At 60.6% G+C, this 27,806-nt stretch overlaps 2 protein-coding genes across 3 annotated transcripts; both read right to left on the bottom strand.

Annotated features, from left to right (window-relative positions):
- Positions 1 to 242: 242 nt before the first annotated feature.
- LOC138990223 (collagen alpha-1(I) chain-like) lies at positions 243 to 13,597 on the bottom strand. 2 transcript variants are annotated; one of them, XM_070380689.1, is made up of 2 exons: positions 13,459 to 13,597; positions 243 to 5,734 (listed from the first exon to the last, which is right to left on the bottom strand). In XM_070380689.1, exon 2 carries the CDS (start codon positions 5,476 to 5,478, stop codon positions 1,732 to 1,734), a length of 3,747 nt encoding a protein of 1,248 aa, XP_070236790.1. In that variant the 5' UTR covers positions 5,479 to 5,734; positions 13,459 to 13,597; the 3' UTR covers positions 243 to 1,731. The 2 variants fall into 2 exon arrangements, with proteins under 2 accessions (XP_070236790.1, XP_070236789.1); XM_070380688.1 differs by lacking the exon at positions 13,459 to 13,597 and adding an exon at positions 5,830 to 7,399.
- On the bottom strand, positions 13,439 to 27,515 carry LOC102271552 (inactive ADP-ribosyltransferase ARH2). Its single transcript, XM_005902247.3, is given in 8 exon segments — positions 13,439 to 13,799; positions 14,219 to 14,351; positions 15,575 to 15,702; positions 16,314 to 16,379; positions 16,382 to 16,453; positions 17,326 to 17,451; positions 22,645 to 22,809; positions 26,907 to 27,515. Coding segments are annotated over 8 exon segments (1,062 nt in total). The 5' UTR covers positions 27,121 to 27,515; the 3' UTR covers positions 13,439 to 13,641.
- Positions 27,516 to 27,806: the final 291 nt, after the last annotated feature.

The raw sequence follows: 27,806 nt of genomic DNA, 5'->3' as shown, positions 1-27,806 counted from the left end.
CCCGGGACCCCCATGCACGTCCTGGGGTGGCTGCTGGCCTCGTCCGAACCTGGGGGGGCCCCCTGCGAGTCCCGGGATGGCTGCTGGCCTCGTCCAAGCCCCGGGGGGCCCCCTGCACATCCTGGGATGGCCGCTGGCCTCGTCCGAGCCCCCAGGGCACCCCACTCCAGGAAGCCTCCGCTCCTGCTTCCTAATCTGAGACCCACCTCCCCCACAGCCGTCAGAGAAGTGAGAACCAGGTGTGTGACGAGCCACGTGTTTTATTTCCTTTCTCAAGATGATTTCCAGCTGAATAAAGTTAGTAGAGATTCAAAGGAAAGAATACTACAAAATATATTTAGTTAATTCTTGCCTAATGGATCATTTTAGAGTTAACTTGTATACAAAGGAGGATAAAATAAGGAACACTGAATCAACAGCTGACGGTTAATAAGTAATCAAGTATTTAAAAAATCAGGACCAAAGGGCAAAGGTGCCCTCGCTACGCAAATACGCAATGCTGAATTTGTAAACTGAGCGATGCTGTTCCTGACGGGCGCCTGAAATAAAAGCGCACGCCCGCGACCCCGGCAACAGCGCCTTCTCCGTGGGCAGCACGCGGACACACAGGTGGGGCTCACAGACGGGTCTGTAAACAGAGCCCGAAAGCGCTGAATCGAGGTAAAAGTAGACGAGCTACTTCAATGTAAGAAAGCACGTCAGCTAAAACGCGGATATAAACATCGGCCACCCGTCCGCCCACCCACTGCCGCAACGGTTATTTCAGCCCAGGGGTCTCGAGGGTCTTTCTTCTGTAGAAAAGACGTCACACTTGCAGTGCGAACACTTCCTCCACCAGCCAAGCTCGAAGGACCTGGTGGTCCAGGCGAGGGTCCAGGGCCAGCTGAACACTGACCCCCAGCAAGTCCTCGGGGGTCTCTCTGTTCTTTTCTGGGGGCTGCTGGGAGGACGGTGTCGCCGGCAGTGGGGGCCGTGGGAGGCGGCCCCTCGGGTCCCAGGCTTGGGGTGGGGTTGGAGGTTCACGTCATGTTTCCACGACTCGAAGGGGCGTGACTGGCGGCATCTCAGTGGCCGTTCTGGCCTGTTTAAAACCAGTGACAAACCCCTCCTGCTTCTCGTTTTCAAAAGGACACACAGCGTGCACAGCGTTTTCATCTCCTCCGTCTTTGCCAACCGTTGCCTCAAATCGTTTGTGGACCAAAGTATAAATCAATAAAAAGCATAAATCAGACGGTGCCGCCAGGCGCAGCAGGGGCGGGCACCCCCCAGCCCCAGCCGAGGCGCTGGGTCTGAGCAGGTGGGCCTGTGGGAGAAGGGTCAGGCCGGGGCTCTGCTGGGCTCCCCACACCTCTGCTCAGGGGCCTGCGGGGTCTGTAGCTCGGGGGGCTGACCCCAAGCCCAGCGCACTCCTCCTCTGACCCCAGCCCCTGCAGGTGGGCGGCCGCAGGGCCAGCGCCCGCCCAGGCCGCAGCAGGACTCACGGGCCCGCGAACGCTGCTCTGCCGGCGGTGGGAGAGATGGCCGGTGACGGGTCCCGCTCCTCAGCAGGTCCTGAGGGAAAGCGGCCTTGGAGTCACCTGGAAGCAGCACTGGAAACGGCCCTTCACGGCTCTGAGGGTCAGCGTCCAAGGGAGCAGTCTCCCCGCGTCTGTTGGCTCTGGCCAGGCTTGGGGGGCTGGAGCAGCCGTGCCCGGACCCCAGTGAGGCCTGGACCCCTGATGCCACTCGGGGTCACTTCGGAGGGCTGTACTTGTCGCTGGCCCTGAGGATGGTTGGCCTAAAAGACAGCTCAAAGGACCTCTGGTCACTGAAGCTCTGGGCTCGGTACTTGGCCAGGTGTGGCCCGCGCCTGCTGCGCCCCACCCCGGGGGCATCTGGGGGCCCCTCCTGGGCAGGGCCACGGGGCGCAAGGCTGCTCCCCAGCTTGGGTGTGGGCACTGCAGAGCCTTGCGCTGGCCGGAGGCTGGGGGCCACCGGACTCTGCCCCTTCTGGATGCTGTAGGGTGCCTGGATCTCCCCCTCCCGGGGGCTGGGGGCTGCCGGACTCTGCCCCTCCAAGCTCTGCGCCTTCCTGAGACTGGGGGCCACCCAGCTCCGCCCCTCCTGGACGCTGAAGGGTGCCTGGATCTGCCCCTTCCTGAGACTGGGGGACACCCAGGTCTGCCCCTTCTGGATGCTGGAGGGTGCCTGGATCTCCCCCTCCCGGGGGCTGGGGGCTGCCGGACTCTGCCCCTCCAAGCTCTGCCCCTTCCTGAGACTGGGGGCCACCCAGCTCCGCCCCTCCTGGACGCTGAAGGGTGCCTGGATCTCTCTCTCCCCGGGGCTGGGGGCCGCCTGGCTCTGCCCCTTCTTGAGACTGGGGGACACCCAGGTTTGCCCTTTCTGGATGCTGGAGGGTGCCTGGATCTCCCTCTCCTCGGGGCTGGGGGCTGCCAGGCTCTGCCCCTCCTGGATATTGGAGGGTGCCTGGATCTCCCCCTCCCTGGGGCTGGGGGATGCTGGACTCTGCCCCTCTCCCAGTAGCGCTCGGGGGCCCCCCTGACCACCCCTCGGGGCTGGAACCTGGGGTGCCTCATTTCTGCCCACTGTGAGTGTCACTCCCCCTGAGCCGCTCACGGGCCGTGCTGAGTTGGGGGGCACCGTCTGGCTCGCCTGGGCCTTTGCTGGGAGCGTGGGGCTCCCCGAGGGGGACAGGGCCTGGCTCTCGGAAGTCGGGGCCCTCCGCTCCTCCAGGAGACCCTCGGCGTGCCCCGCTTGCTGCCTCCGCGGGAGCTCTGGGCCCTTCCCGGCACGCCTGCTGAGAGCCTCCTCCCGGGGCCTACTCCCAGCCTCCCTGGCCCCTCGCGAGCCGGATCTCTCGCTCCAAAGGCCTTCTCCCTTCCTTCCAGAACCATCCCGACTCACAGCCCCTGGGCACCCCTCCTCTCGTCCATGGCGACTTTCTCCCGTGCCCAGACCAGCCCGCTCTCCTCCCTCCACTTGCCCGGAAGCCTGGAGGTCAGGGTGCTTCGGGGCCACCCTGTCCCCCCATGGCCTGTCCACTGCTGTGGACGAGGGGCCGGGCTGGCGGGAAGGCCCGGCACTGAGGGGAAGCTGTTCGCTGGACGAGGGGCCCGCCCTGCCCTCTGCCTGCTGCTGCTCAGGAAGCTGAGGCCTCAGAGTCCCTGCCCCGTGGCTCCCCCGGGGCGCCGGCAGGCCTGGGACTGGAGCTGGGCGCTCCAGGCTGTCCCCCCGAGGCCTCTGCCACGTGGTGCCAGCGACCCTGCCTCCTGCCTCCACCTTCACTCCGCCTGTGGCCACGTCACCGGTGGCCAGTTCACCCAGAGCCACCAGGTGGGGCTGGACGGCCAGGGTCGGTGCGCTGGGGGCCTCCTGAGAGGGGCCGGGCGGGGACCCCAAGGCCGAGCTGTGGCCACAGGGCTGGTGAGCAGCCTCCTCGGCCATGACACCCACAAGACCCGGGCCTGCGGGCCACCCAGCCCTCCCACCCTCCCACTGCCCAGCTGCCAAGCTTCTGGGGCTCAGGGCTGGGGGACTCTGGGAGGCGCTGCCCACCGGCTCCCGCCTGGGGGCTCTGACGCCAGGTGGTGTCTTTTCATTTGAGGAGGAGGCTCTCTTCTCACCAAGATCACGGCTGGCGCTCCCTGCAGCTATAGGCACGTGCCCAGCTGACTCCAGGCGTGGCGGGGCCCCCCGGGGTCCTTCCTGCTCCCTCGGGGGGCTCCTGCGCTCGGGGCTCAGGCTCTCGGGCCTCGTTCCAGCCCCAGCCGGTGCCGCTGGCCACGTGGGGACACGTGTCCCGCTCTTGCTGTCGGGCACCGGTGCTTGCTGGCCGCCGGGTGCACAGCCCATGTGGCCCCTCCGACGGTTCTCCCAGGCACTGGCGTCGCCGCCTGGCCGTTCCTGCAGTTCTGACTGCTGAGGCGGCTCAGAACTCAGGGGGGACGCGTCCTCCTCACGCACGTCCTTGGGCTTCAGGAGCCATTGTGAGGCCCCAGGCCCAGGTCTGGCGTCCTTTCCTCCCAGGGAGCTGTTCTGTGGCTCCGTCGTGGAGACGGCCGCGGGGAGGTCTGGACCGCAGGCAGCAGTACCGTGTGCGGCTGCGAGCCTCGGCGCCGCCCCTGAGCCCTGCGGCGGCGCACCCCGGCTCCCGCTCTCGGCCGTGGGGGAATGTGGGGCGCCTGGGTTTCCCGTCTCACTGACCCCGCCCAGAGGACCCCAGCCTTGGTCTCCTGACGCCCTTTGCGGGGTGGCGGGAGGGGGCGGCATCGTGTGGACCACCGGGAGTCTGACCGTGACCTGTGGGGGCTCCATGGCCGGCTGTGTGCGCCACGCGGCCTGGGCAGAGGGTGCGGTGAGTGCGGCCAGTGGGGGGATGTGTCCCGGCGCCTTCTCTTCTGGGAAGCTCTCCTGGATGGCGAAGAGGGGCTCTGGCACCCAGTCCACACTCGCTGTGTCCATCTCGTCCTCTGAGCTGCACACGGTCAAGGTGACCTCGGGGCCAGCCTCCTCGTGGCCTCCGGAGAGTCCTGGTCGCGGCCCCAGGCTTACTCCCCTGGCCCCCTGAGCAGCTCCCTGACCACCTGGGCTGGCTGGGCCCAGCGCGGAGCTCGCAGGCTTGCAGCCAGGATGGGCTTCGCTCCCGGCGGAGGCGGCAGCGGGGGCTGCCCGGGGGACACATTCGGCCTCCATACCTGGGAGCCCTGTCTCCAGGCCGTCCCTGGAAGCTGCCAGCGGGCCGTTGGAGGGCGGCGGGGGCCGCCACCCCGGCTCTCTGCTCCCTCCGGGGGTCTCTGCCGCGTCGGGGGAGCTGCCCGTCTCCCCTCGGGGCGCACGGCCCACGCCCGTGTGGGTGACTCGGGTGCCGTGGGACAGCCAGCTCCGGGGCCCGCAGACCACGGTGGCGACGCTGAAGGGCAGCGCGGGCTCGGTGGAGCAGGCCAGGAGGCGGGCGGCCGGCGCGCGGAGGCAGCTACTGGCTAGGGTGGCCACGCGGAATACGCGCGGCTCCGGCCGGTGCAGCGGCCTCCGCGGCGGGCGCTTCTTCGAGCGCTCCTCCGCGCGCCGCGGCAGGAGTCCGGCCTCCGCGCACAGGCCGCCGCTCTGCGCAAACTTCTCCCGCAGCCTGGCCAGCGCCGCGCTCCGCGCACCGGCCTTCACCTTCGCCTTCGCGGCCAGGCCCCCCGCGGCTGCGGGCGGCTCTGCGGGAGGCTGCTCCGCAGCCTGCTTCTCCTCCGCGGCCAGGAACACCTTCAGGATGCTCTTCACCGAGCTCCTCCCAGCCGGGAGGGCCCGCGGCTTCTCGCGGCCCGGTGGCTCCCTGCCGGGGGCCGGGCGACCGGCTGCCTCCCCGGCCTTCTCCAGCAGCTTGTGGATGGTGGCGGCCACCAGGCTCCTTCCAGGGCCCTGCTTGTCCTTGAAGATCAGCCGCCCCACCTCCCGGGTCCTCTTGAGGCGGGGCTCGCGGCCGCTGCCCATGAACCTGGCCTGGAGCAGCTGGAAGCGCGTGGGCCGCCGCTGGGCGTCCTGGGGCTCAGGGGCCCGGCTAGCCTTGCCCTCTGCCCTCCGGGCGGCAAGAGGCCCCAGGGCCGCGTCCTCGCGGTCGGTCAGGTAGAGCAGCAGGCTGCTGAGGATGGCGCGCGCCGCTGGGTTGCAGGTAACCCGGCCCACCTTCTTTTTCAGGGCTTGGACTGCGATGGGCGTCTTGTCGCTGCGAACCTTGCTGCTCCTGGGGCTGCAGGGAAAGAATGAATCGTCACAGATTTTATCTTCGTTTTTCTAGGGTGAGCCCGTACAACATTTCTTATGGGACGATCCCATTTAAAACACCTCAGGAAGCCCAGGAATGGGGCCTGGGTGCCGAGGGCTTGGCTTCTAGTCGTCCCTGCTTCTGCTCCAAGAGTCAGGGTCGCCCAGGCCCCTCTGGGCCACTGTGTCCCCTTCTGTTAACTGGCCATTGTTCTGACCGGGCCTCTGCAGAGCTTGGAGAGAGCACTTGGGAAAACTGCTTGCACCGGTGGTGTTCACACTTTTTTTTTTTTTTTAAATGCGGGCCTTCCTTGTTTGAAGCTAAAGGCAAAGGAGAAAAGGAAAGATATACCCATTTGAATGCAGAGTTCCCAAGAATAGCAAGGAGAGATAAGAAAGCCTTCCTCAGTGATCAATGCAAAGAAATAGATGAAAACAATAGAATGAGAAAGACTAGAGATCTCTTCAAGAAAATTAGAGATACCAAGGGAACATTTCATGCAAAGATGGGCACAATAAAGGACAGAAGTGGTATAGACATAACAGAAGCAGAAGATATTAAGAGGTGGCAAGAATACACAGAAGAACTATACCAAAAAGATCTTCATGACCCAGATAACCACAATGGTGTGTGTGATCATTCACCTAGAGCCAGACATCCTGGAATGTGAAGTCAAGTGGGCCTTAGGAAGCATCACTGTGAACAAAGCTAGTGGAGGTGATAGAATTCCAGTTGAGCTATTTCAAATCCTAAAAGATGAAGCTGTGAAAGTGCTGCACTCAGTGTGCCAGCAAATTTGGAAAACTCAGCAGTGGCCACAGGACTGGAAAAGGTCAGTTTTCATTCCAATCCCAAAGAAAGGATTTCTTTGGGAATGCCAAAGAATGCTCGAACTACTGCACAATTGCACTCATCTCACACGCTAGTAAAGTAATGCTCAAAATTCTCCAAGCTAGGCTTTAACAGTACATGAACCATGAACTTCCAATGTTCAAGCTGGATTTAGAAAAGGCAGAGGAACCAGAGATCAAATTGCCAACATCCACTGGATCATTGAAAAAGCAAGAGAGTTCCAGAAAAACATCTATTTCTGCTTAATTGACTATGCCAAAGCCTTTGACTCTGTGGATCACAATAAACTGTGGAAAATTCTGAAAGAGATGGGAATACCAGACCACCTGACCTACCTCCTGAGAAATCTGTATGCAGGTCAAGAAGCAACAGTTAGAACTGGACATGGAACAACAGACTGGTTCCAAATTGGGAAAGGAGTACATTAAGGCTGTATATTTTCACCCTGCTTATTTAACTTGTATGCAGAGTACATCATGCAAAATGCCGGGCTGGATGAAGCACAAGCTGGAATCAAGATTGCTGGGAGAAATATCAATAACTTCAGATATGCAGATGACACCACCCTTATGGCAGAAAGTGAAGAACTAAAGAGCCTCTTGATGAAAGTGAAAGAGGAGAGTGAAAAAGTTGGTTTAAAACTCAACATTCAGAAAACTAAGATCATGGCATCTGGTCCCATCACTTCATGACAAATAGATGGTGAAACAATGGAAACAGTGACAGACTTTATTTTTGGGGGGTCCAAAATCACTGCAGATGGTGACTGCAGCCATGAAATTAAAAGATGCTTGCTCCTTGGAAGAAAAGCTACAACCAACCTAGACAGCTGGAGAAGGCAATGGCACCCCACTCCAGTACTCTTGCCTGGAAAATCCCGTGGACAGAGGAGCCTGGTAGGCTGCAGTCCATGGGGTCGCTAAGAGTCGGACACAACTGAACGACTTCACTTTGACTTTTCACTTTCATGCATTGGAGGAGGAAATGGCAACCCACTCCAGTGTTCTTGCCTGGAGAATCCCATAGACAGAGGAGCCTGGTGGGCTGCCGTCTATGGGGTCGCACAGAGTCAGACACGACTGAAGCGATTTAGCAGCAGCAGCAGCAACCTAGACAGCATATTAAAAAGCAGAGACATTACCAACAAAGGTCCGTCTAGTCAAGGCTATGGTTTTTCCAGTGGTCATGTATGTATGTGAGAGGTGGACCATAAAAAAAGCTGAGCACTGAAGAATTGATGCTTTTGAACTGTGGTGTTGGAGGACTCTTGAGAGTCCCTTGGGCTGCAAGGAAATCCAACCAGTCTAAAGGAAATCAGTTCTGAATATTCATTGGAAGGACTGATGCTGAAGCTGAAACTCCAATACTTTGGCCACCTGATGTAAAGAACTGACTCATTGGAAAAGACCCTGATGCTGGGAAAGATTGAAGGTAGGAGGAGAAGGGGATGACAGGGGATGAGATGGTTGGATGGCATCACGGACTCCATGACTGACTTAATGGACATGAGTTTGAGTAAACTCCAGGAGTTGGAGATGGAGAGAGGCCTGGTGTGCTGCAGTCCAAGGGGTCACAAAGAGTTAGGTGTGACTGAGTGACTGAATTGAATGAGCTTTGTTTGCATAAGGTCACTGCTGCTAAGTCACTTCAGTCGTGTCCGACTCTGTGTGACCCCACAGACAGCAGCCCACCAGGTTCCCCCGTCCCTGGGATTCTCCAGGCAAGAACACTGGAGTGGCTTGCCATTTCCTTCTCCAAGGCATGAAAGTGAAAAGTGAAAGTGAAGTCGCTCAGTTGTGTTCGACCCTCAGCGACCCCATGGACTGCAGCCTTCCAGGCTCCCCTATCCATGGGATTTTCCAGGCAAGAGTACTGGAGTAGGGTGCCATTGCATAAGGTAGGAAAAAGCAAAAGGAGTTTCTATTCTGTGGTTCTGTTGGTTCCTCTAACCACACCGTGCCCTGACTCAGCCCGAAGGGGAACGTCCCCAGCTCTGAGACTCTGCCCGCTGTGGACAGTGGGACTCAGGCGCTGGAGGGTCTCACTAGAGTGGAAGTGATGGGGGGGCGGGGATGATGGAGTGGTGGCCGCAGAGCTGGAGTGGGTAGACTTCGCTGTGTGTCAAGGGAGGAGGGCTGAGGTCACCACCCGGGCCGCCTTCCTGAGCCCCTAAGAAACGCCCCCAGAGAAACCCCAAGACTGAGAAGCCTGAGCCCCACCCTGCAGCCCTGTCCCCAAGGACCCTTCACTCCAGCCTGGCCACCTGCAGGCGGTGCCTCTACAGGACTCCTGGGGTGGGGGTCTCAGTCCGACGTCCAGACGAGACACTTTCCCCTGAGCCTGTCGGCCGAGTGCTGCTGAAGCCTCCTCCCTGGTGGGGCCCAGCCTCTACAGTTGGTCGTTTGGCAAAGACGGGCCCAGAATCGCAGTCCAGCCCTCCCCCACTGGCCGCTCATTCCCGGAGATGATCGGCACAGTGCGAAGATTACTGGGCTGTGTGCGGGCCGGGACACACGCTAAGTGGCTGACGCTAGGGGCGGCGGGCAGAGCCTCGGAAACCAGCACTTCTGAGTCTGCGGGGAGAAGGCTGCGGCGGGAAAATGCTGGACACACAGCGGGCAGAAACACAGGCTGGACGCAAGCCTGCGAACACACTTTCTTTTCGTACTTCTATTATTTTTGCAGAAGCGAGAGCTCTATTTTCAGAAGCTGCACACAAACTTCTCTTAAGGGGCCGTTAGGGGGGCTTCCATAGCGGTGTGACAGCCGTGGGGTCCTCCGTGAGCCGGGCGCACGCCCACTGCCTGGGAGCGGATCTCGGGCTGAGTTGCTCGGGTCCAGGCGGAGGGGGCTGGACGCGTCCGCGGACCTCTCCTGGGAACCCTGCGTTCACCGCGGCGCCGTGAGCTCGCACAGAGCGCGGCTCCGCGCGTTCGCCTCGGCCCCCAGGACCCAGAGCGGCTGGTCTGAGGCGCTGGACTTGCGTTTCCGGCAGGCTCCCGGAGCGGACGCAGCGCCCAGGACCCACCGTGAGAACCTCGTGCGGCGGGGCCTCTCCAGCCTCAGACCCCGACGTGGGGTCGAGGCTCCTCAACAGGCCAGCCCTGAAGGCAGCGAGCCCCGAGAGGGCGCAGGGACCGCGGCTGAAAGCAGAAACGGCGGGGCGGGGCGGGGCAGCACCGGCGTCTGAGCTCCGAGCCCGCCGGAGGGGCCGCGCTCTGCGCCTGCGCCCGCCCGCGCCCTCCCGCGGCCCGCCCGGGCCCCCAGCTCCCAGCCCAGGGCCTCTGCAGCCTGCCCATCGCAGGGGCCCGCCCAGCGCTGCCCGGGGGACAGCCCCGGGGTGGGCGTGAGCAAGCCCATCCCAGGAGGAGAGCGGAGCACGTTTCTCCGGGGGCCAGTGGAAGCAGTAGGGCCGCAGTAGACATGCCCAGGGTGGTCCTGTCAGGAACTCAGGCTCCCGAGAGGTCACTTGAAACACAGGATCACCAGTCAGCGCCGGCGACACCGCGCCCCCCGGCCAGTGCCGGGCCCCCGCGGCCGTCACAGGTGGGCAGGACGCCGGGGTCCTGCACCCGCTCCTTGTCCTAAAAGGCAGCGGCGTCCAGCGCCCGCGGGGCCACGCCCCCACCAGGGCCCCTGTTCTGCCTGGCCTGGGCCGGCTCTGCAGCACGTGGGCGTGTGTTGGGGGCAGCGACTGGACGGCCCCGCCCCCGCGTCCCCCGCTGAGATAAAGGTTTCCTGGGCACAGGCTGCCTCCAGCCCTGAGGGTCGGATACTATTTCAGGACCTGAGAGTTAAATAGCAGAGTGCTGTGGGGACACACCCCTCATGCCTAGCGACTAGGGCTGCTGTGTGCGTCTGTATGTGCGTCTGTGTGTGTGTGTCTGTCCGTGCCTCTGTGCGTGTTTGTGTGTGTCTCTGCGTGCCTGTGTGTCTCTATGCGCGTCTGTATCTCTAGGTGTGTCTGTGTGTCTCTGTGAGTGTCTGTGTCTCTATTCATGCCTGTGTGTCTCTGCGTGCCTGTGTGTCTCTGTGTGTCTGTGTGTGTCTCTACGCATGTCTGTGTGTCTCTGCGTGCCTGTGTGTCTCTGTGTGTCTGTGTGTCTATGTGTCTGTGTGTGTGTGTCTCTGCTGGTGTCTCCGTGTGTCTGCATGTCATGAGAGGGAGAGAAGCCCCTGCAGTAAATGGGGTCCAGTGTGAGCATAGTAACAGTGGGTGAAGCTGGGCGAAGGGAACGTGGATTCCTTAAGCTGTTTGCGATTCTGTGCTTGAAGTGCTTGAAAACAAATGGGAAAGGACAGGGAGGAAGAAAAGCCACTGGCTTTGACAAGGGCCTCCAGGGCCCTGAAAGCAGACCGCCCCTGGGCCAGGGGGGCGCGTGAGCCCTGGCGGGGTGGGTGAGGCTCTGGGTCGAGGGTGACCTGCCCTGCCTGTGCTGCAGGGCTGGCCTGTGGTCAGGCTCCAGCCAGCCCGCGTCTCCTCGCTCGCGTCTGGGGGCCCAACGTCTCCTCGCTGGCATCTGGGAGGACCAGCCCGCGTCTCCTTGCTCACGTCTGGGGCCCAGTGTCTCCTCGCTTCTGTCTGGGGGTGGGCAGGGGAGAGGAGAAGCCCGAGGAGCTGACGTGGGCTTAGCCTGGCCGTCACCTGTCTGCAGCTCGGCCCCGGAACCTAAGCCCCGTCCAGAGAAGCCGAGGCTGAGCGGGTGGCTGGCCGCTGGAGCCCCCGAAAGGCTCGAGGCTGGCATCCTTCCGCCACACCGGCGCTCACGTCATATCCACTCCTTCACCGGGAACAGGTCAAGACAGGGGGCGTCTTAACCCAGGTGGTCAGCGCTGCCTCTGTCACCCCAGGGATCCCTTACACCTTCAGGGTGAGTCTCGGGGACGGAGTTTTCAAACTCCACTTTTCGGTGGAGCACAAAGTTGGAGGCTTCCTGCTTGACATCTGGTTGGTATTTCCCTCCGTCTGGTCCGGGTGCTGGGTTCATAACTGATGGGGCGCTCAGGGAGGCAGGGGGGCTGGGGGTGGGGGTCGGCTTGTTGGAGGGCCCCTCCCTGAAGCTGTGGCGCAGGGTGTGAACCTGTGGTTCTCACACCCACGTCCTGACCGGCCCTGGGGCCGTAATGCAGGCGTGCAGTACAAATGCAGGAGGGAAATGGCCACCAAATTCAGGGCAATGGAATTTCAGGCAAGAGCTGAAGAGATGGAGAGAGATGTATGTGTGATGATCTAGGAAAATGTCCAGAAAAGTGTCAAGTGAAAAACACCCATAACAAGTCACAGGTAATGTGTGATTCCTATTTGTGCAGAGAAGTCGTGTGTGTGTGTATCACACAAATGCACGTGTGTGGCACCCCGCTTACCCTCACTGTATGTGTGCAGAGCCTTCTGGAAGGACGTGTAGGCACCGTGACCTCTCAGCCTGGTGACACCAGTCGGGTGAGGGTCTGAGGGATCCTGGGTCCCACACCTCAATTTATGGACTGGGTTTCTAAAGCTGTGTGTACGTATCCCCCTTCTAATAAAAATGAAATCAGCAACTATTACATTTTAGAACATCTGAGTACATATGGGATTGTCTTTCCTTTTATGATTTTTTTCTTTTCAAGATTTGCGTTTCCCTGGAATAGGAAAAGGAAGTGGGGGGAACGAACTTCTCTCTAATTTTATGAGCCTGAGAATCTCTGTGTTTTAGTTTATAATCAGTCTGTAAGTAGACTCGCTGCCTGACTCCCAAGGAGGCGATTAGTTCTCCTGCATCATCAGGAGGGTGGAGGCCCCACGGCTCCAGCCCAGGGGCTCCCCGACCCTGGGCACAGTGGCGCGGGCACGCGGCTCTGACGGGAGGGCGGGGCACGTGGCATAGAGGCTGCGTGGAAGCCCAACACGTCCTGTGCGCCTGGGCCAGGGTCGACTCACCTTAGCCGGCTTCCCTTCCTGGAAGATGACTCTGTTAATCTCCACACCCCCAGCCCTGCCTGCACCCGCGCGGCGGGGCACCTGCCCTCCCCCCGACTCTGACTGCCGAGAGTCCTGAGCAGCGAGGTTAGTTCGGTGGCTCAGAGGCGCTGCGTGGAGCCCCTGTGTCGCAATGCGTGTGAGGCCAAGGGCTTGTCAGCACAGCCAGGGGCCCCGCGGGCCGGCGGAGCACCACCCATGGCCTCGGCTGGAAACGCGCCCCGGGTCACTGCGGCCCAGGGCTTGGGGTGAGTGCCGCGCGTGTCTGGAGGGGACGCGCCTGACTGCTCCGCAGCAAGCCTTCTCCCCGTGGGGACGGCCACCCCACGACAGGCCCGCCAAGCTGGTGAAGCACGTGTTATGTGTCAGCCGCCACCCACTGTTCCGCTCACGCTAGCCGCTGCTTCACCAAGGCTGTGGTCAGGGTTATTTTTAACAAGAGCGAGTGTCCTCAGGGAGAAGCCGGACCACAGGGAGCAGGCCCAGCTCTGTCCTCATCTGCGAGCCTGGGGACGGACATCCCGTTTCCAGGCGTCCTCGGTTACTTGCTCCCAGAGGGGTTGGTGTTAAGCGCTGGTGTGATTAAACACATGGGCTGGCGGTTAGACGAGCGTGTGGGGTGCCCCGAAGGCTCGGGCTGGGGGCCGCTCTTCCTCCTGGTCTGGACACACCGCAGTGAGGATGCAGACACAGCAGCTGCCCCCCGGGGCTGGGAACCCAGCGGTGTGTGGGGTGGACAGGCCTCGCTAAGAGCTAGAAAGCAGGCGTGCAGAACGCCCTGCAGCCCGAGGCCGTCCCAGCTGAGCCGTGGCGGTTAGTGCTGTCCAGTCAGTGAGCAGAGAGCGTTAGTTTTGCAACAGAATAAAATACACCGAGTGTCCAAGAGGCCCTTCGTGACCTTGTATTTGGAGGTCTGAGGCTGTTGAACGCAGAGTGACATCAGTAAGGCATGAGGCTCGGCCAGGGCAGGGAGGACACGCTCACCGGACAAACAATGCATTTTATGCAGCAGTTAGGCCCCGGGAGCCCGGAGGGCGGGTTAAGACGGCGCGGGGCTGCGTGTGGCCCCGCGGGGAGGGCTTTACTTCTCCTGCGAGGACAGGCGGTGCAGCGCCTCGCCCAGGCGCCTCAGCTCCTCCTGGTGCTCCAGCTCGCGGTACAGCCCCGCGGGGACGGCGTCCAGGCCGTGCAGCAGCCCGAACAGGCAGCCGGCGATGGCCCCGGTGGCCCCGCTCTCACCTGGAAGAGGCGGGACCCTCAGAGCTGCCCCGTGGTCCCGCCCCCGCCCGCATCCCCTCACCAGGGGGCTGAGCTGTCTCAGCCTCTGCCCTGACCTCGGCTGTAGCCCAGTGAGGGGGCGGGGTGTCCCCTCCCGCTCCTTGGACGGCTGGACCCCTGCGTGCAGAGGTCTTCCCAGCCCAGGACCCAGCACTCAGGGGACGGCCTTGAAGGGGTGATGTCCTCACGGTGCCCCCACCCGCTGACCTCACCTCCCAGCCCCCTCCTCCCTACCCGCCCGAGGCCCCAGGTCGCTGCCCCCTTCTCCCCTCTGCCTGCCCCGAGAGGTGCCGCTGGGCACCCCTGGGCGCTCGGAGAGGCCCCTGGTGCTGGGGAGGTGGGTGTTCCTCCCAGCAGGAGGCCCGCAGGCGGCCCCTCACCTCCATGGAACATGGCACGGCGGCACAGCTCCGTCCAGCTGCCCTTGGCTCCCAGGAGGGCGTCGTAGGCGATCATGGGGGCGTCGTGGCCCCGCCGGCCCCCGCGACCCTCAGAGCTCCATTTCCTGTACGTCTGGGGAAGGCACCACGGGTCAGAGGCCTGGCCCGGGCCATGCCGAGGGCCTCGGGGCACAGTTCCCAGCCCACCCCTGCACTGATGTGACACCCCTGTGTCCAGGCACTGCCCCCGGCTGAGGGTGGACAGTGGGCAGGAAAGGCCTGCTTCCCAGGGCTCTCACACCCCAGCTGTCCCGCAGACAAAGGTGGCAAATTCTGTGATGCAGATGGCTGGCAAGGGGCCTGGAATGTTGTGGTCGGGCGTCACTGTGGCCTGCGCGGGGCACGGGGACAAGTGAGGCTGGGTGGGTTGTGGGTGTTTTCTGGGCTGCAGACCAGTCGGTGGACACAGTGGGAGCAACGGTGGCTCAAGCGGCTGGGGCCTCAGGGCAGGTCCCTCTGTCTGGGAGAGAAAACTGATAAGGGGCAGGGGCCAGACACAGCCAGGGAGATGGACGCAGGCAGGTCACACCGCTGCACCTTGGCAACAAAGCCAGTTGGTTTGAGGCAGCAGCATCTCCAGAACAGTGTGACTGAGTCTTTCTGCATCAGGGGACTCGTGAGGGATAAATGAAAGGGCAGTAGGAAGCACTTAAAAAGGAAAGGGTGGGTGCTGCTTCTTCCTCCACACCTTCCTGACACCTGGAATACAGGTGTGCTGGCTGGAGCGGGAGCAGCCAGTTTGGACTATGAGGCAAGTTCTCAGAATAGCAGAGCAGCCAAACAGGAAGATCCTCAGTTCCTCACTGCAAGAGACTTCTGACCAGCTCTGAATACCCTTTATGTGAGGATAATAAATGTCTGTCTTGGTTAAACTGTAGCTACACAGGCTTTCTCTTGTGTTGCCAATCATGATCCCGGTGATTTCAGCCACTTCAGGGGTTTTCTCAGCATGGGGAATGCCACTGGTTTGCACCAATTTATTCATCCTATATCCTGGTCTTCAGGTCAACCCTGAAGGGATATAGGTCAACCCTATATCCCTGGTCTTCAGAAGAGATGAAGTGAGATGGACTATTTTTGCACAAATTGTGTTTGTATTCAAGAAGATGAAACCATAAAAGTAGTAGCCATTTCAAACGGGCTTCCTGCATGAAGTTTTCCACAGCCCCCCACACGCTCCCTCAGCTCACCTCCCTGGTTCCCCACAGGTGGGGGCGGTAGGCAGGACTTGGCCTGGGATCCGGGGCAGTGGCCCCCACTTCTCCCACCCCATCCATCTCGGGCCCAAGAGCCTACTTTTTCCCTCTCCTCTGCATCATAGCGGTCAGGAAAGCTGGCCTCGTTCTCCGTGTCCTCGATGATTTTCCTCTCCTCCAGGTAGAACTGCCACTTAGCTTCAAAGTAAAACCAGTGTTCCTGGTACTCTAGACACAAAGAGCGGGAAGCAGGCTGTGCCGGCCGTCCAGCCGGGCACCGTGGACAGCGATGGGGAGGGCCAGAGGCAGAGCCCATGCCCCAGCCCAGATGGGCTTGGAGGGGGGCCTGGGGCTTTAGCAATGGCTCCCAAAATTAAAAGATGCTCACATTGTAGCTGCTTTGAGATACTAGCAGGGAAGATGGAGAGGGGAAAGGATGCTTGATGATGGGCTGAAGTAAGGCAACCATCGCAAGATCAAAGCGGCTTCTCATGGAAATTCTGAACATGAGTGTTTTTATTAACTCAATGCTGTGCCTGCAAAGTCAGGAGACAGGACATTCATTGCCCCTAATTAATGGCCTGACATCCAAGCCCCAGAGGCACTGGTAACTTTTCTGAATCGTTGTGCAGCTCCATTGGCTCATGGATGATGCTGGGGGTGAGGGGGAACCTGCGTCTCAAGAACCCAGAGAGGGTCCCCACACCGGGCCTCCCGCTCTGCAGCCAGGTGACACCACAGACCACAGACCTGGGGTCCGCCTGTCACATGGAGCCCCCTCCCCCTGGGCCTGGCCACTTCACTCTGTGTGTGGATGGAGCTGCCGGGAGCCGGCTCACCTGCCAGGTGCCGGATGGTCTTCTTGCAGTACTCCTCGGCCAGCGGCACTGTCCGAAGCATGTCTCGCCCCACTGCTCCAGCCGCTTTCCCTGGACAGCGTATGATGCAAACAGGGCGGTGCACAGGGACCCAAGGAAGCCTGGGATGCGGGACAGAGGCCAGGATGGACCCCCTGCACCCGCCCGCCAGGGCCACACTCGGGACAGAGGCCAGATGGATCCCTGCCCCCCGGGGCCACGCTCGGGACAGAGGCCAGGATGGACCCCCTGCACCCCCGCCGGGGCCACGCTCAGGACAGAGGCCAGGATGGACCCCCTGCACCCGCCCGCCGGGGCCACGCTCAGGACAGAGGCCAGGATGGACCCCCTGCACCCGCCCGCCGGGGCCACGCTCGGGACAGAGGCTAGGATGGACCCCCACCCGCCGGGGCCACACTCAGGACAGAGGCCAGGATAGACTCCTGCCTGCCGGGGCCACTCTCGGGACAGAGGCCCCAGGATGGAACCCCCGCCCGCCGGGGCCATGCTTGGGACAGAAGCCAGGATGGACCCCCCGTCCACCCGCTGGGGTCATGCTCGTGACAGAAGCCCAGGATGGACCCCCCCACCCCTGCCCACCAGGGCCATGCTCGGGACAGAGGCCAGGATGGACCCCCGGCCCGCTGGGGCCACGCTCAGGACAGAGGCTAGGATGGATCCCCGCCTGCCGGGGCCACGCTCGGGACAGAGGCCCCAGGATGGAACCCCCACCCGCCAGGGCCACGCTCAGGACAGAGGCTAGGATGGACCCCCCGCCCACCGGGGCCATGCTTGGGACAGAAGCCAGGATGGACACCCCGTCCCCTGCTGGGGCCACACTCGGGACAGAGGCCCAGGATGGACCCCCCCCCCTGCCCACCAGGGCCACGCTCGGGACAGAGGCCAGGATGGACGCCCCACCGCCCGCTGGGGCACACTCCCGAGCGTGGCTCCCGGTCCCCCCGAGCCCCGCCCTCCGCCCCCGCGCCATCACCTGTGGGGTGGTTGTGCGTCATCCTGCCGCACTCCACGCTGACCTCCACCAGCGTCTCCAGCCGCTCCGGCTGCCAGTACCGCATCCCCACGCACATCGCCTTGGTGGCAGCGCCAAACCCCGAACCTGTGTGGAGAACCCGAGTTCAGACCTCTGCCTGCAACCCCACCTAACCTGGACACGCACAGCAGTCTGTGCCCACGTTTATCAGTGTCGGTGACTCAGAGACAGGGACACTGCCCACATTCCTAAGACGAGAGACGAAAGAAATTGCATGGGGGCACGTGTTGGAACAGACGCAGCCACGAAAGAGGCTTTCGGCTGGGGTGGGGCCCGCTCCCAGTGTGGCCCGGCTGGGAAACGCAGGAGCCAGAACCGTCCACGGTGCACGCCCAGTCATGTCTGCCCCTCTTCCTAAAAGCTGCTTCCCTGAGCTACAGCTGACGGACAACCGGCCACATGTATTTAACAAATGCGTGTTGTCTTGACATGATACTCCCTGGAAACCGGTACCCAAGGAAAAACTGCACATGCATCTGTCACCCCAAAGTGTGCCTCTGCCCCCTTCAGAAACGTATACAAACAGAGTCATGTAGAAAGTAGCCTTTTTCGCCTGGCTCCCCTCACGCAGCGTAACTGCTGAGACTTGTCTGCGCTGTGTGTCCGTAGCTGGGCTCCACCGTGTGGGTGGAGGGACCTCAGCTGGTTGGTCCACTTCCAGCTGATGCACGATCGAGTTGTCTCCAGTCTGAGGCTAATACAGATAAAGGTGCTATGAGCATTGATGACCAAGTCTCGTGCGGATGGGCGCTTTCTCTTCTCTTGGGTAAACATCTCTGAGAGGAACGCTGAGCTCACACATCGCATGAATGTTCAGCGTGTGAGAAACTGCGGAACCAGGTTCCGAAGTGGCCACACCGCTGCACACCCCCCACCCTGGAATCTCCGCCACATCCGGACACCGCTGCCAACGCGAGCTCGCCCGTGAGGTTGAGGGTGAGCCTGTGAAATTGGGGGTGAACCCGTGAGGTTGGGGGTGGGCCCGTGAAGTTGAGGGTGAGCCCGTGAGGTTGGGGGTGAACCCGTGAAGTTGGGGTGAGCCTGTGAAATTGGGGGTGAACCCGTGAGGTTGGGGGTGGGCCCGTGAAGTTGAGGGTGAGCCCGTGAGGTTGGGGGTGAACCCGTGAGGTTGGGGGTGAGTCTGTGAGGTTGGGGGTGAACCCGTGAAGTTGGGGGTGAGCCCGTGAAATTGGGGGTGAACCCGTGAGGTTGGGGGTGGGCCCGTGAAGTTGAGGGTGAGCCTGTGAGGTTGGGGGTGAGCCCGTGAGGTTGGGGGTGAACCCGTGAGGTTGGGGGTGAGCCTGTGAGGTTGGGGGTGAGCCCGTGAGGTTGGGGGTGAACCCGTGAGGTTGGGGGTGAGTCTGTGAGGTTGGGGGTGAACCCGTGAAGTTGGGGGTGAGCCTGTGAAATTGGGGGTGAACCCATGAGGTTGGGGGTGAGCCCGTGAGGTTGGGGGTGAGTCTGTGAGGTTGGGGGTGAGGCTGTGAGATTGGGGGTGAGCCTGTGAGGTTGGGGGAAACCCGTGAAGTTGGGGGTGAGCCCGTGAAGTTGGGGGTGAACCCGTGAGGTTGGGGTGAGCCTGTGAGGTTGGGGGTGAGCCTGTGAAGTTGGGGGTGAGCCTGTGAGGTTGGGGGTGAGCCTGTGAGGTTGGGGGTGAACCCGTGAAGTTGAGCCTGTGAGGTTGGGGGTGAGCCTGTGAAGTTGGGGGTGAGCCTGTGAGGTTGGGGGTGAGCCCATGAAGTTGGAGGTGAGCCTGTGAGGTTGGGGGTGAGCCCGTGAAGTTGAGGGTGAGCCCATGAGGTTGGGGATGAGCCCGTGAAGTTGGGGGTGAGCCTGTGAGGTTGGGGGTGAGCCCGTGAAGTTGGGGGTGAGCCTTTGAGGTTGGGGGTGAGCCTATGAGGTTGGGGTGAGCCTGTGAAGTTGGGGGTGAGCCTGTGAGGTTGGGGGTGAACCTGTGAGGTTGGGGGTGAGCCCGTGAGGTTGGGAGTGAACCCGTGAAGTCGGGGGTGAGCCTATGAGGTTGGGGGTGAGCCTGTGAGGTTGGGGTGAGCCTGTGAAGTTGGGGGTGAGCCTGTGAGGTTGGGGGTGAGCCTTTGAGGTTGGGGGTGAACCCGTGAGGTTGGGGCCTTTCACCGTGGCTCCGTGTCAGCATGTGATAACGGGTGTGCTTCCCTGGCATGCACATGTCTTCCCTGGTGAAGCGCTTGTCTCAGTGGTTTTCCCACTTTTGTGTGGGGTTGCTCTTCTATAATCAGGGCTTTTTAATTAGTTACTCATCTATGCTCGCAGTGCGTCTTTGTCGCTGCACGTGAGCTTTCTCTGGCCGCAATGAGTGGGGGCTGCTCTCGAGCCACGAGGTGTGGAAGTGACTTCTAGGCTCTAGGGTTCGGGTTAAGGAGCTGTGCACACGGGCTTAGCTGCTCCGCGGCATGTGGTACCCTCCCAGACCAGGGATCCCACCCACGTCTCCTTCAGTGGCAGGCGGGTTCGTAACCACAGGGTCACCAGGGACGTCCCTCATCATTAGGCTCTGAGAGGTCTTCAGGGCGTCCCTGGGGGCTCAGAGGTAAAGAATCCACCTGCCGACACAGCAGATACGGATTTGATCCCTGATCCGGGAAGACCCCACATGGCGTGGAGAGACTACACTCACGCCCCACCACGACTGAGCCTGTGCTCTAGAGCGCGGGAGCCGTGACGACTGAGCCCACGGCCACAGCTGCTGAGGCCCGAGTGCCCGGGCCTGTGCTTACAGCAGGAGAGGCCCCTGCCGAGAGGCAGCGCCATCTCTCAGCTGGAGGAAGCCCCGGGTGGACGGAGACCCCGCACTGGCAACAATAAATAAACAAAGTTACTTTTAAAAAACAAGTTCTTTGCGTCCTTGGGGTTCACATCCCTCGCAGACTTGTGCTCAGCAGTGCGTTCTCCAGCGCGTGACCTGCCTGCCTGGCCTCTTAGCGGCTGCGTCTGAGGCGGGAGAGGGCGCCTGGGGGCTCCTGACCTCCGCTCCCCGGAGGGGCCGTGTGCGGTTGGCTCCGGAGCCTCTGCCGCTGTCGGCAGCCTCCCCGTGAGCATGCTGGGCCTGCGTTCCCATCGTCATTTCCTTCACAGATGAAATGCTGCCCGCGTGGCCTGTGCAGGTGGTCAGGACGTGCGGGCATCTCTCCCCAGCACCCTCGGGCATGGACTCCTCCGCTCCGCCCACAGAGGCTGCTCAGGCCTCGCTGTTCTGGGCGTCGGTCTGACCGGGTTTCTCTGCGCCCGGAGGTGCTGCTTCCGCTGGAACCCGCCGCCCTCACCTTGGCGGTCCGCAGGGAGGCGCGCTCCGTCTTTGTTGACAGTTCTGAGTGATTTGATGGCTGTGGGTCTTGTTGGAGGTTTTTGTTTGTTTCTTATGCTTGGAATTTATTGAGTTTCTGGGCCATGTGCATTCACGTCTTTTAAAATCTACTTTGGACAATTCTGGCCACTGTTTCTCCACATCGTTTCTATTCTCCCTCCTCTTTTAAGGACCCAGTGCTCCGACCTGTCCCATGGCTCCCTGATGTCCCTCCACGTTTTCGGGTTCTTTCTTCTCTGTGTGTCCCGGTTTTTATGTCCCAGTTTTATGTGGACAGTTTTTATCGCTCTGCCTTTCAAACTCACTCATCTTTTTTCTGAAATGTCTAATCCTCTGTGAATCTCAGTCAGTGAGTTTCACTCAGACACTGCAGTGTTTTCTCTAGAACTGAGATGTAGGTCTTTTGTGTACCTACAAAAGTATAGAAAAGAAAAGTGAAAGTGAAGTCGCTTAGTCGTGTCCGACTCTTTGCGACCCCATGGACTGTAGCCCACCAGGCTCCTCCGTCCATGGGATTCTCCAGGCAAGAGTACTGGAGTGGGTTGCCATTTCCTTCTCCAGGGGATCTTCCCAACCCAGGGATGGAACCCAGGTCTCCCACATTGTAGGCAGACGCTTTACCATCTGAGCCACCAGGGAAGTCCTAATGTATCTACTTAACTTTTCAGAAGTATAGAACGCACACAATTTTATATCCTTACCTGATAACTCTAATGACTGTCAGAGTTTGTCGTTTCTGATTTACTGATATTTCTCTTTTTTACGGACCATATTCCCTGCTTCTTTATTTGCCAGTTGAGCATTCTTTGGCATTGCCTTTCTTTGGGATTGGAATGAAAACTGACCTTTTCCAGTCCTGTGGCCACTGCTGAGTTTTCCAAATTTGCTGGCATATTGAGTGCAGAACTTTCACAGCATCATCTCTCAGGATTTGGAATAGCTCAACTGGAATTCCATCACCTCCACTAGCTTTGTTCATAGTGAAATGTTCCTAAGGCCCACTTGACTTCACATTCCAGGATGTCTGGCTCTAGGTCAGTGATCACAACATCGTCATTATCTTGGTCATGAAGATCTTTTTTGTACAGTTCTTCTGTGTATTCTTGCCATCTCTTCTTATTATCTTCTGCTTCTGTTAGGCCCATACCATTTCTGTCCTTTATCGAGCCGAAGAATTGATGCTTTTGAACTGTGGTGTTGGAGAAGACTCTTGAGAGTCCCTTGGACTGCAAGGAGATCCAATCAGTCCATTCTGAAGGAGATCAGCCCTGGGATTTCTTTGGAAGGAATGATGCTAAAGCTGAAACTCCAGTACTTTGGCCACCTCATGTGAAGAGTTGACTCATTGGAAAAGACTCTGATGCTGGGAGGGATTGGGGGCAAGAGGAGAAGGGGACGCCAGAGGATGAGATGGCTGGATGGCATCACCAACTCGATGGACGTGAGTCTCAGTGAACTCCGGGAATTGGTGATGGACAGGGAAGCCTGGCGTGCTGTGATTCATGGGGTTGCGAAGAGTCAGACATGACTGAGCGACTGATCTAATCTGATCTGATCTTTGACTTGATGGTATCCTTCAGCATCAACCCAGAGGTCAGGCCTGCCCTTGCTGTGAGCCCAGAGGTCGGGTCCAGGACCCCAGCAGCAGAGCCCTAGGGGCAGAGGCTGCCTGCCAACATCACCCCAGATGGGATCATCACAGACACAGACATTTGTTTTGGCTGAGAGCACACGTTTAAAAGGGAAGCAGTGGGAGATTATCCTTAAGGCACACCAGGGATGGTGACTGAGATGCCTGCATCCCCGGTTGGTGCCCAGGTGGGGCCGGGTCCCTGGGGTCCTGTTGGGGGTGACGAGCAGGGCCCTGTCCCGAGGCCCTCTGGCCCCGCCTCCTCAGAGGAAGGGGAGAGCGCCCTGACCTTTCTCGTTGAACGGCGTGTGCCATGCCAGGAGGTAGTTGTCTGGCTTCAGCTGGGAGCAGCCCTCCAGGGTGGCCGGGTCTGCCCGCTGCTCCGGGAGCTTCTCCAGGACGTCCACGTAGCGCCGCACCATCTCACGGTAGAGGTCGTCCAGGCACCAGAAGTCTGGGGAGGAAGGGAGGATCAGATGAGCCCCAGCACGCGGCCCGCCCCCACCACAGGAGGGAGGCCCTGGGACCGGCTCCCCGGAGAGACCTGACTGCAGACGCAGTGCGCTTTGGATTTCATCTCATTTCAGAGGCTGCGGTTTCTCGTTGTTACACACAAGAGTCTAGGAAGACCTGGGGTCTTCATGCACAGCGATGGCTCTGTCCACGAGGGGCCTGCTGGGCCGACATCCACCTGTTCCGTGGCCCTCAGTGTCCCCCGTCCAGGGTGCCAAGAGCTGCCCTCCCAGCCCAGCTGCCTGCTCCCCGCTCCAGCCAAACAGCCACGCCCCCCCCCCCACCATCCCCAGCATCCCCACCGCGACCCCTCAGGAAGGCAGTCTGGGGACGTGTCCTTGGAGCGTGTCCTTGGAGATCTCAGGGTGCCAGGCACAGAGGGCTTGCTGACCGGTGTCCAGATGTCCTCATGTGCCCCCACTGCAGGGTCAGGCCCCTGTCTGCCTGCTGTAGGCTCAGCGAGGGATTGTGAATGGGTTTTCATCACAACTGGGCATTTCTGCCATTAAGTGAGTCCACAGCGTGGTGGACAGAGACCACACACCCTCCAAAGCTGGAGCCCAGGGGGCCTGGTCACACGAGAGCGGATGGGATGGAGCAGGCAGAGGGCGTGCCTGCCAGCGAGGCTGACGGCACCGGGCCCTGTCTGTGCAGGGCTGTGTGCAGCCCTCCCAGTGAAGCCCCGTCTCTGGGGGCCATGGGGGTGGAGAAGGACGCTGCCCACCTCCTGCCCACCCTGGAGGCAGAGCTGGCAGCGGAGCCCCCTCTCTCTCGCCCACCCTGGGCGCAGAGCTGGCAGCAGAGCACAGTTGGCACAAAACCCAGGTTGCCTCCGGCCCTGGTGCAGGCGGGCAGGGCAGACGCCCGAGTCCAGGCAGAGTGGGGGTGCGCCGCGGGTCCCAGCGCTGCTCTGGGAGCTGCGCTGCGGGGGAGCGGCTCCTGTCCACCCCCATCTCAGCAGTGGGGCAGAGGCCTGGCGCCATCTGGCCGCTGCTTCGACTCTGCCACGCCATGCTGCCTCAGTTCTGAGCCAGGCGGGGGTGTTGTGGGGTCCGGGCTGGGGGTGTGAGTCCCATCTGGCCCATGGACAGTGACGCCAGGTGACACTGGGTAACCCTGGCAACATCGGATGACAGCAGGTGGTGCTGGGTGGCCCTGGCCAGGGAGGGGCAAGACCGGGCTCTCTGTCACCTCCTCTACCGTCTCAGTCCAAGGAGAAGAAGCCTGGGCCTTCCAGGTCCCCTAAGATGGGTCGTTTTATTCTGGAATTACTTCTTTTTGAAGAGACAAAAGTTCTTTAAAAGCAAAACGGCAGCAAAAGCCGGGAGCTGATCCCAAATTCAGAGCCACAGAGCCTCGCGCCCTCTGGCCCGAGCTCCTCTGCGAGCTGATGCGGCCACTGAACTCACTTCTCTGTCTCCCCCACTCGACAGATCCACCTACAAAGCCCCCTGTGAGCCTCCTGGCTGAAGTCATGACGGAGAGAAGGCAGGAGACCCATCTGGATCACTCGGTAATACCGACGTTTCAAATGCCGCCACAGGCAGCACTGGGGAGAGGATTGTGGGGCCGGGACCTCTCTCCACTCTGCAGGGCCCGCCTGCCCTGCGGGGCCCTGGACGCCACGTTCCGCTCAGTGCCCACTTCTGTTCAGCACTGCCTGTCTCAGAGGCATGGCGGAGTGGGCATGGCCGGGCGCACCCACTGCTCCGCAGGGCCCGGCCCACAGCCACACGCCTGGGGCGGCGAGCCCTACCTGCCTTTGGAAATCATGTGAAGAGCCACGGTCTGTCAGGCCCCTGAAACAGCGCAGGTCCTGCAGCCCTGGGTTGGGTCGGGGCTCCAGAGGCAGGCCGAGGCTGGGCAGCTTGCTGCTTGCTGGGCAGCACTGGGCTGATGACACAGCTCCTCTGTGTCAGTCCCTTTATCTGTAATCCACTGTAATAAAGTCGACCTGAAGGGTGACGTGAGGATGCGATGGTAACACTCACGGTGAGACAGGCCCACAGTCAGGCTCCACTGGCGCTGTGATGCACGTGGCTCAGTCAGTCCACTCAGTCGCGTCTCTTTGCGACCCCACGGACTGCAGCACGCCAGGCCTCCCTGTCCATCACCAACTCCTGGAGCTTGCTCAAACTCATGTCCATTGAGTCAGTGATGCCATCCAACCATCTCATCCTCTGTCGTCCCCTTCTCCTCCTGCCCTCAGTCTTTCCCAGCATCAGGGTCTTTTCAAATGAGTCAGCTCTTCACATCAGGTGGCCAAAGTATTGGAGCTTCAGCTTCAGCATCAGTCCTTCCAATGAACCCTCAGGACTGATCTCCTTTAGAATGGACTGGTTGGATCTCCCTGCAGCCCAAGGGACTCTCAAGAGTCTTCTCCAACACCACAGTTCAAAAGCATCAATTCTTCGGCGCTCAGCTTTCTTCACAGTCCAACTCTCACATCCATACATGACCACTGGAAAAACCATAGCCTCGACTAGACGGACCTTTGTTGGCAAAGTAATGTCTCTGTCTCTGCTTTTTAATATGCTATCTAGGTTGGTCATAGCTTTCCTTCCAAGGAGCAAGTATCTTTTAATTTCATGGCTGCAGTCACCATCTGCAGTGATTTTGGAGCCACCCTGCAAATAAAGCCTGTCACTGGTTCCATTGTTTCCCCATCTATTTGCCATGCCCCTTACACAAGCTACAGTTTGTTATTAAAGAAAAAAGTTGGGCGGTTTGAAAACTAAACTTAGATGTTTAGAGAGTGAAAACAAAGTCTGGGGCACAGACTTGCCCGAGTGCATCATGGTCACCTGTGGGCCAGAGGGCATGTGTCCAGAGGTGCCCGCATCCAGCTGCGCCCGAGCCCATCAGAACTGGGCCTGCTACCAATGTGCTCCGGATCCACATGCTTCACCCGGGCGGATTCCGCCCTATTCCTGCCAAGGGGATGTGACTTGCTCCAACCCGGGGGAGCACGTTCTTGACAGCAGCCACGGCAGGGAGTCCTGGGACCACAGTGCAGGCTGGAGGCATGCCAGGGACTCTGCCAGGTGGGCACCACAGGAGGGCCCGGGGATGGGACACGGAGGGGCCTGGGGCCTGCCCAGAGACGGCCCGGAAGCCCCACAATTGCACCCTGCCCTCCCCCCCCGCCCCACCCCGGATCTCGGAGTCTGCAGACTCAGAAGGACGGCTTGTCATGTCAACCTGCTGTGACACTATCTTATCTGAGGCTCAGTTCTCCGCCTGCTATTTGGAGCAGACAGCATTCCTATGCCGTGACATCTGAGCTAAACCCGGCTCCCGGGTGGCTGGCGGGTGAGCACTCGGTGACACACACATTCCAGCCACTCAGAGCCGCCTCAGGTTCTAATTTTGCAGTGGCGCCCTCACCCTCTGACAGGTTTTCAACAGCAATTGTAAGGAGACTGTGCCTCACCCAGACGCGCGCTGCTTTTCCGAAATTCAGTAAAAACGTGTTCCTGAAATCAACCTGCTACTTAAACTCTGTTTCCCCCAGAACCAACCAGTTCATGGCATTTTCGTAGGGTAACCTCCAGCAACTCTCCAGGCTCAACCCTATTTGGCAGACGGCATTTTAACCACAACTCATCGGGATTTAGAAGCAGCTCCCCCCAAATATCATCTTAATCGGCGCAACTGCAAACTGGCTTATTATTTTATATATTTTTTGAAATAAATTCAGAAGCAAGCTAACTATTCACAGTGAGAAGTTGAGGTTTCCTCCCAAATGGGCCCAAAGTGAGCCCTTTGATTGCGTTTAACTCTGAATACACAGGCTTTGCTGAGTGAATGTTTACAAACACAATGCAAAGTCTTGGCTTAAGAACCCGAGTCTGCAGGTGAGCAGAGTAAAGTGACACCGTTACCCAAGAGGCTGTCTTGGGACGCAGTGGAGGCGCACCCCGTCTGCTGGGGACCCCATGTGACGAGCCGGTCTCGGCCGCAGCAGCAGGCGACCCGGGCTCTGGGCCCCTCACCTCGGGATCCCCCCGCCACCCCCGCCCCGGGGCAGAGCCTCACCTGTGATGAGGGCCCCCGCTGTCGACATGTGCATGATGGTGTTGTCGCTCACCGGCCACGTCTCCGGCGAGAGCACGAGGTGGTCCAGCCCACCTCCCTTCCCCATCTCCTCCTGGACCCTGGCGCCCAAGCTGCTGCTCTCCCTGGCAGCGTGCCCGAACCCCAGCGCGTCCCCGACGGCCCCCAGCAGCATCGCAGCCTGAAACTTCTCCATATCTGCCCCTGGCTGCGGGCGGCCGACGTGCTGCTCTGCCTTTAGTCAGCCCTGCTGACCTCCGGGCTGGTCATTGTGCCGCTGTCAGGAGCCTCCCCGAGTGGCAGGCACTCCTCCTCTGTCTCTGCAGGTGGCACCAATGAGAACACCGTCTGGACTGCAGCTCACAGCCTCCGCCAGCCACGTGGGGCGGCAGCGTCTGTCCACAGGGTCGGGACTGAGCTGGCTCTTCCGTGGAGGCGTCTGCGGCTCAGAACAGCCCTGGGTGGGCGAAGCCGCTGCTCTGGGGAAGTCTGCCCAGTGACCTGGAGGAAGCACTCTCGTTTCTAGAGCTCCGGTGTGGAACCCCCACACCCAGGCTCAATCCAGTCAATCGCACAGTGTGCCTCGGCCTCCCACAGCCAGGCTGAGACCCCCGAGTCCCCTGGCCCCTCTGCCCCCGTGACCCCCCACCCCGGGCCTCCACCCGTCCGCCTTGTCCCTGGGTCTTTGCGTTTCCTGGACTCGCAATCACACGGGTCACCCTCAGCAGCCTATGCCCGGCTCCTGCACCCAGCACCCTGCTGGGACTCAGCTGTCACGCGCGCGGCTTTGGTTTCTGGAGGGTGTGTGACTGTGGAGCGTGTTGATGATAGAAATCTGCCACTCGGGAAGGAGACAGCAGATGGAGCTGCAGTGACCTGGGT

This window comes from Bos mutus, chromosome 12 (genome assembly GCF_027580195.1).
Source record: "Bos mutus isolate GX-2022 chromosome 12, NWIPB_WYAK_1.1, whole genome shotgun sequence".
Classification (NCBI taxonomy): Eukaryota; Metazoa; Chordata; class Mammalia; order Artiodactyla; family Bovidae; genus Bos; species Bos mutus.
This window is presented reverse-complemented; position numbering and strand designations above follow the sequence as displayed.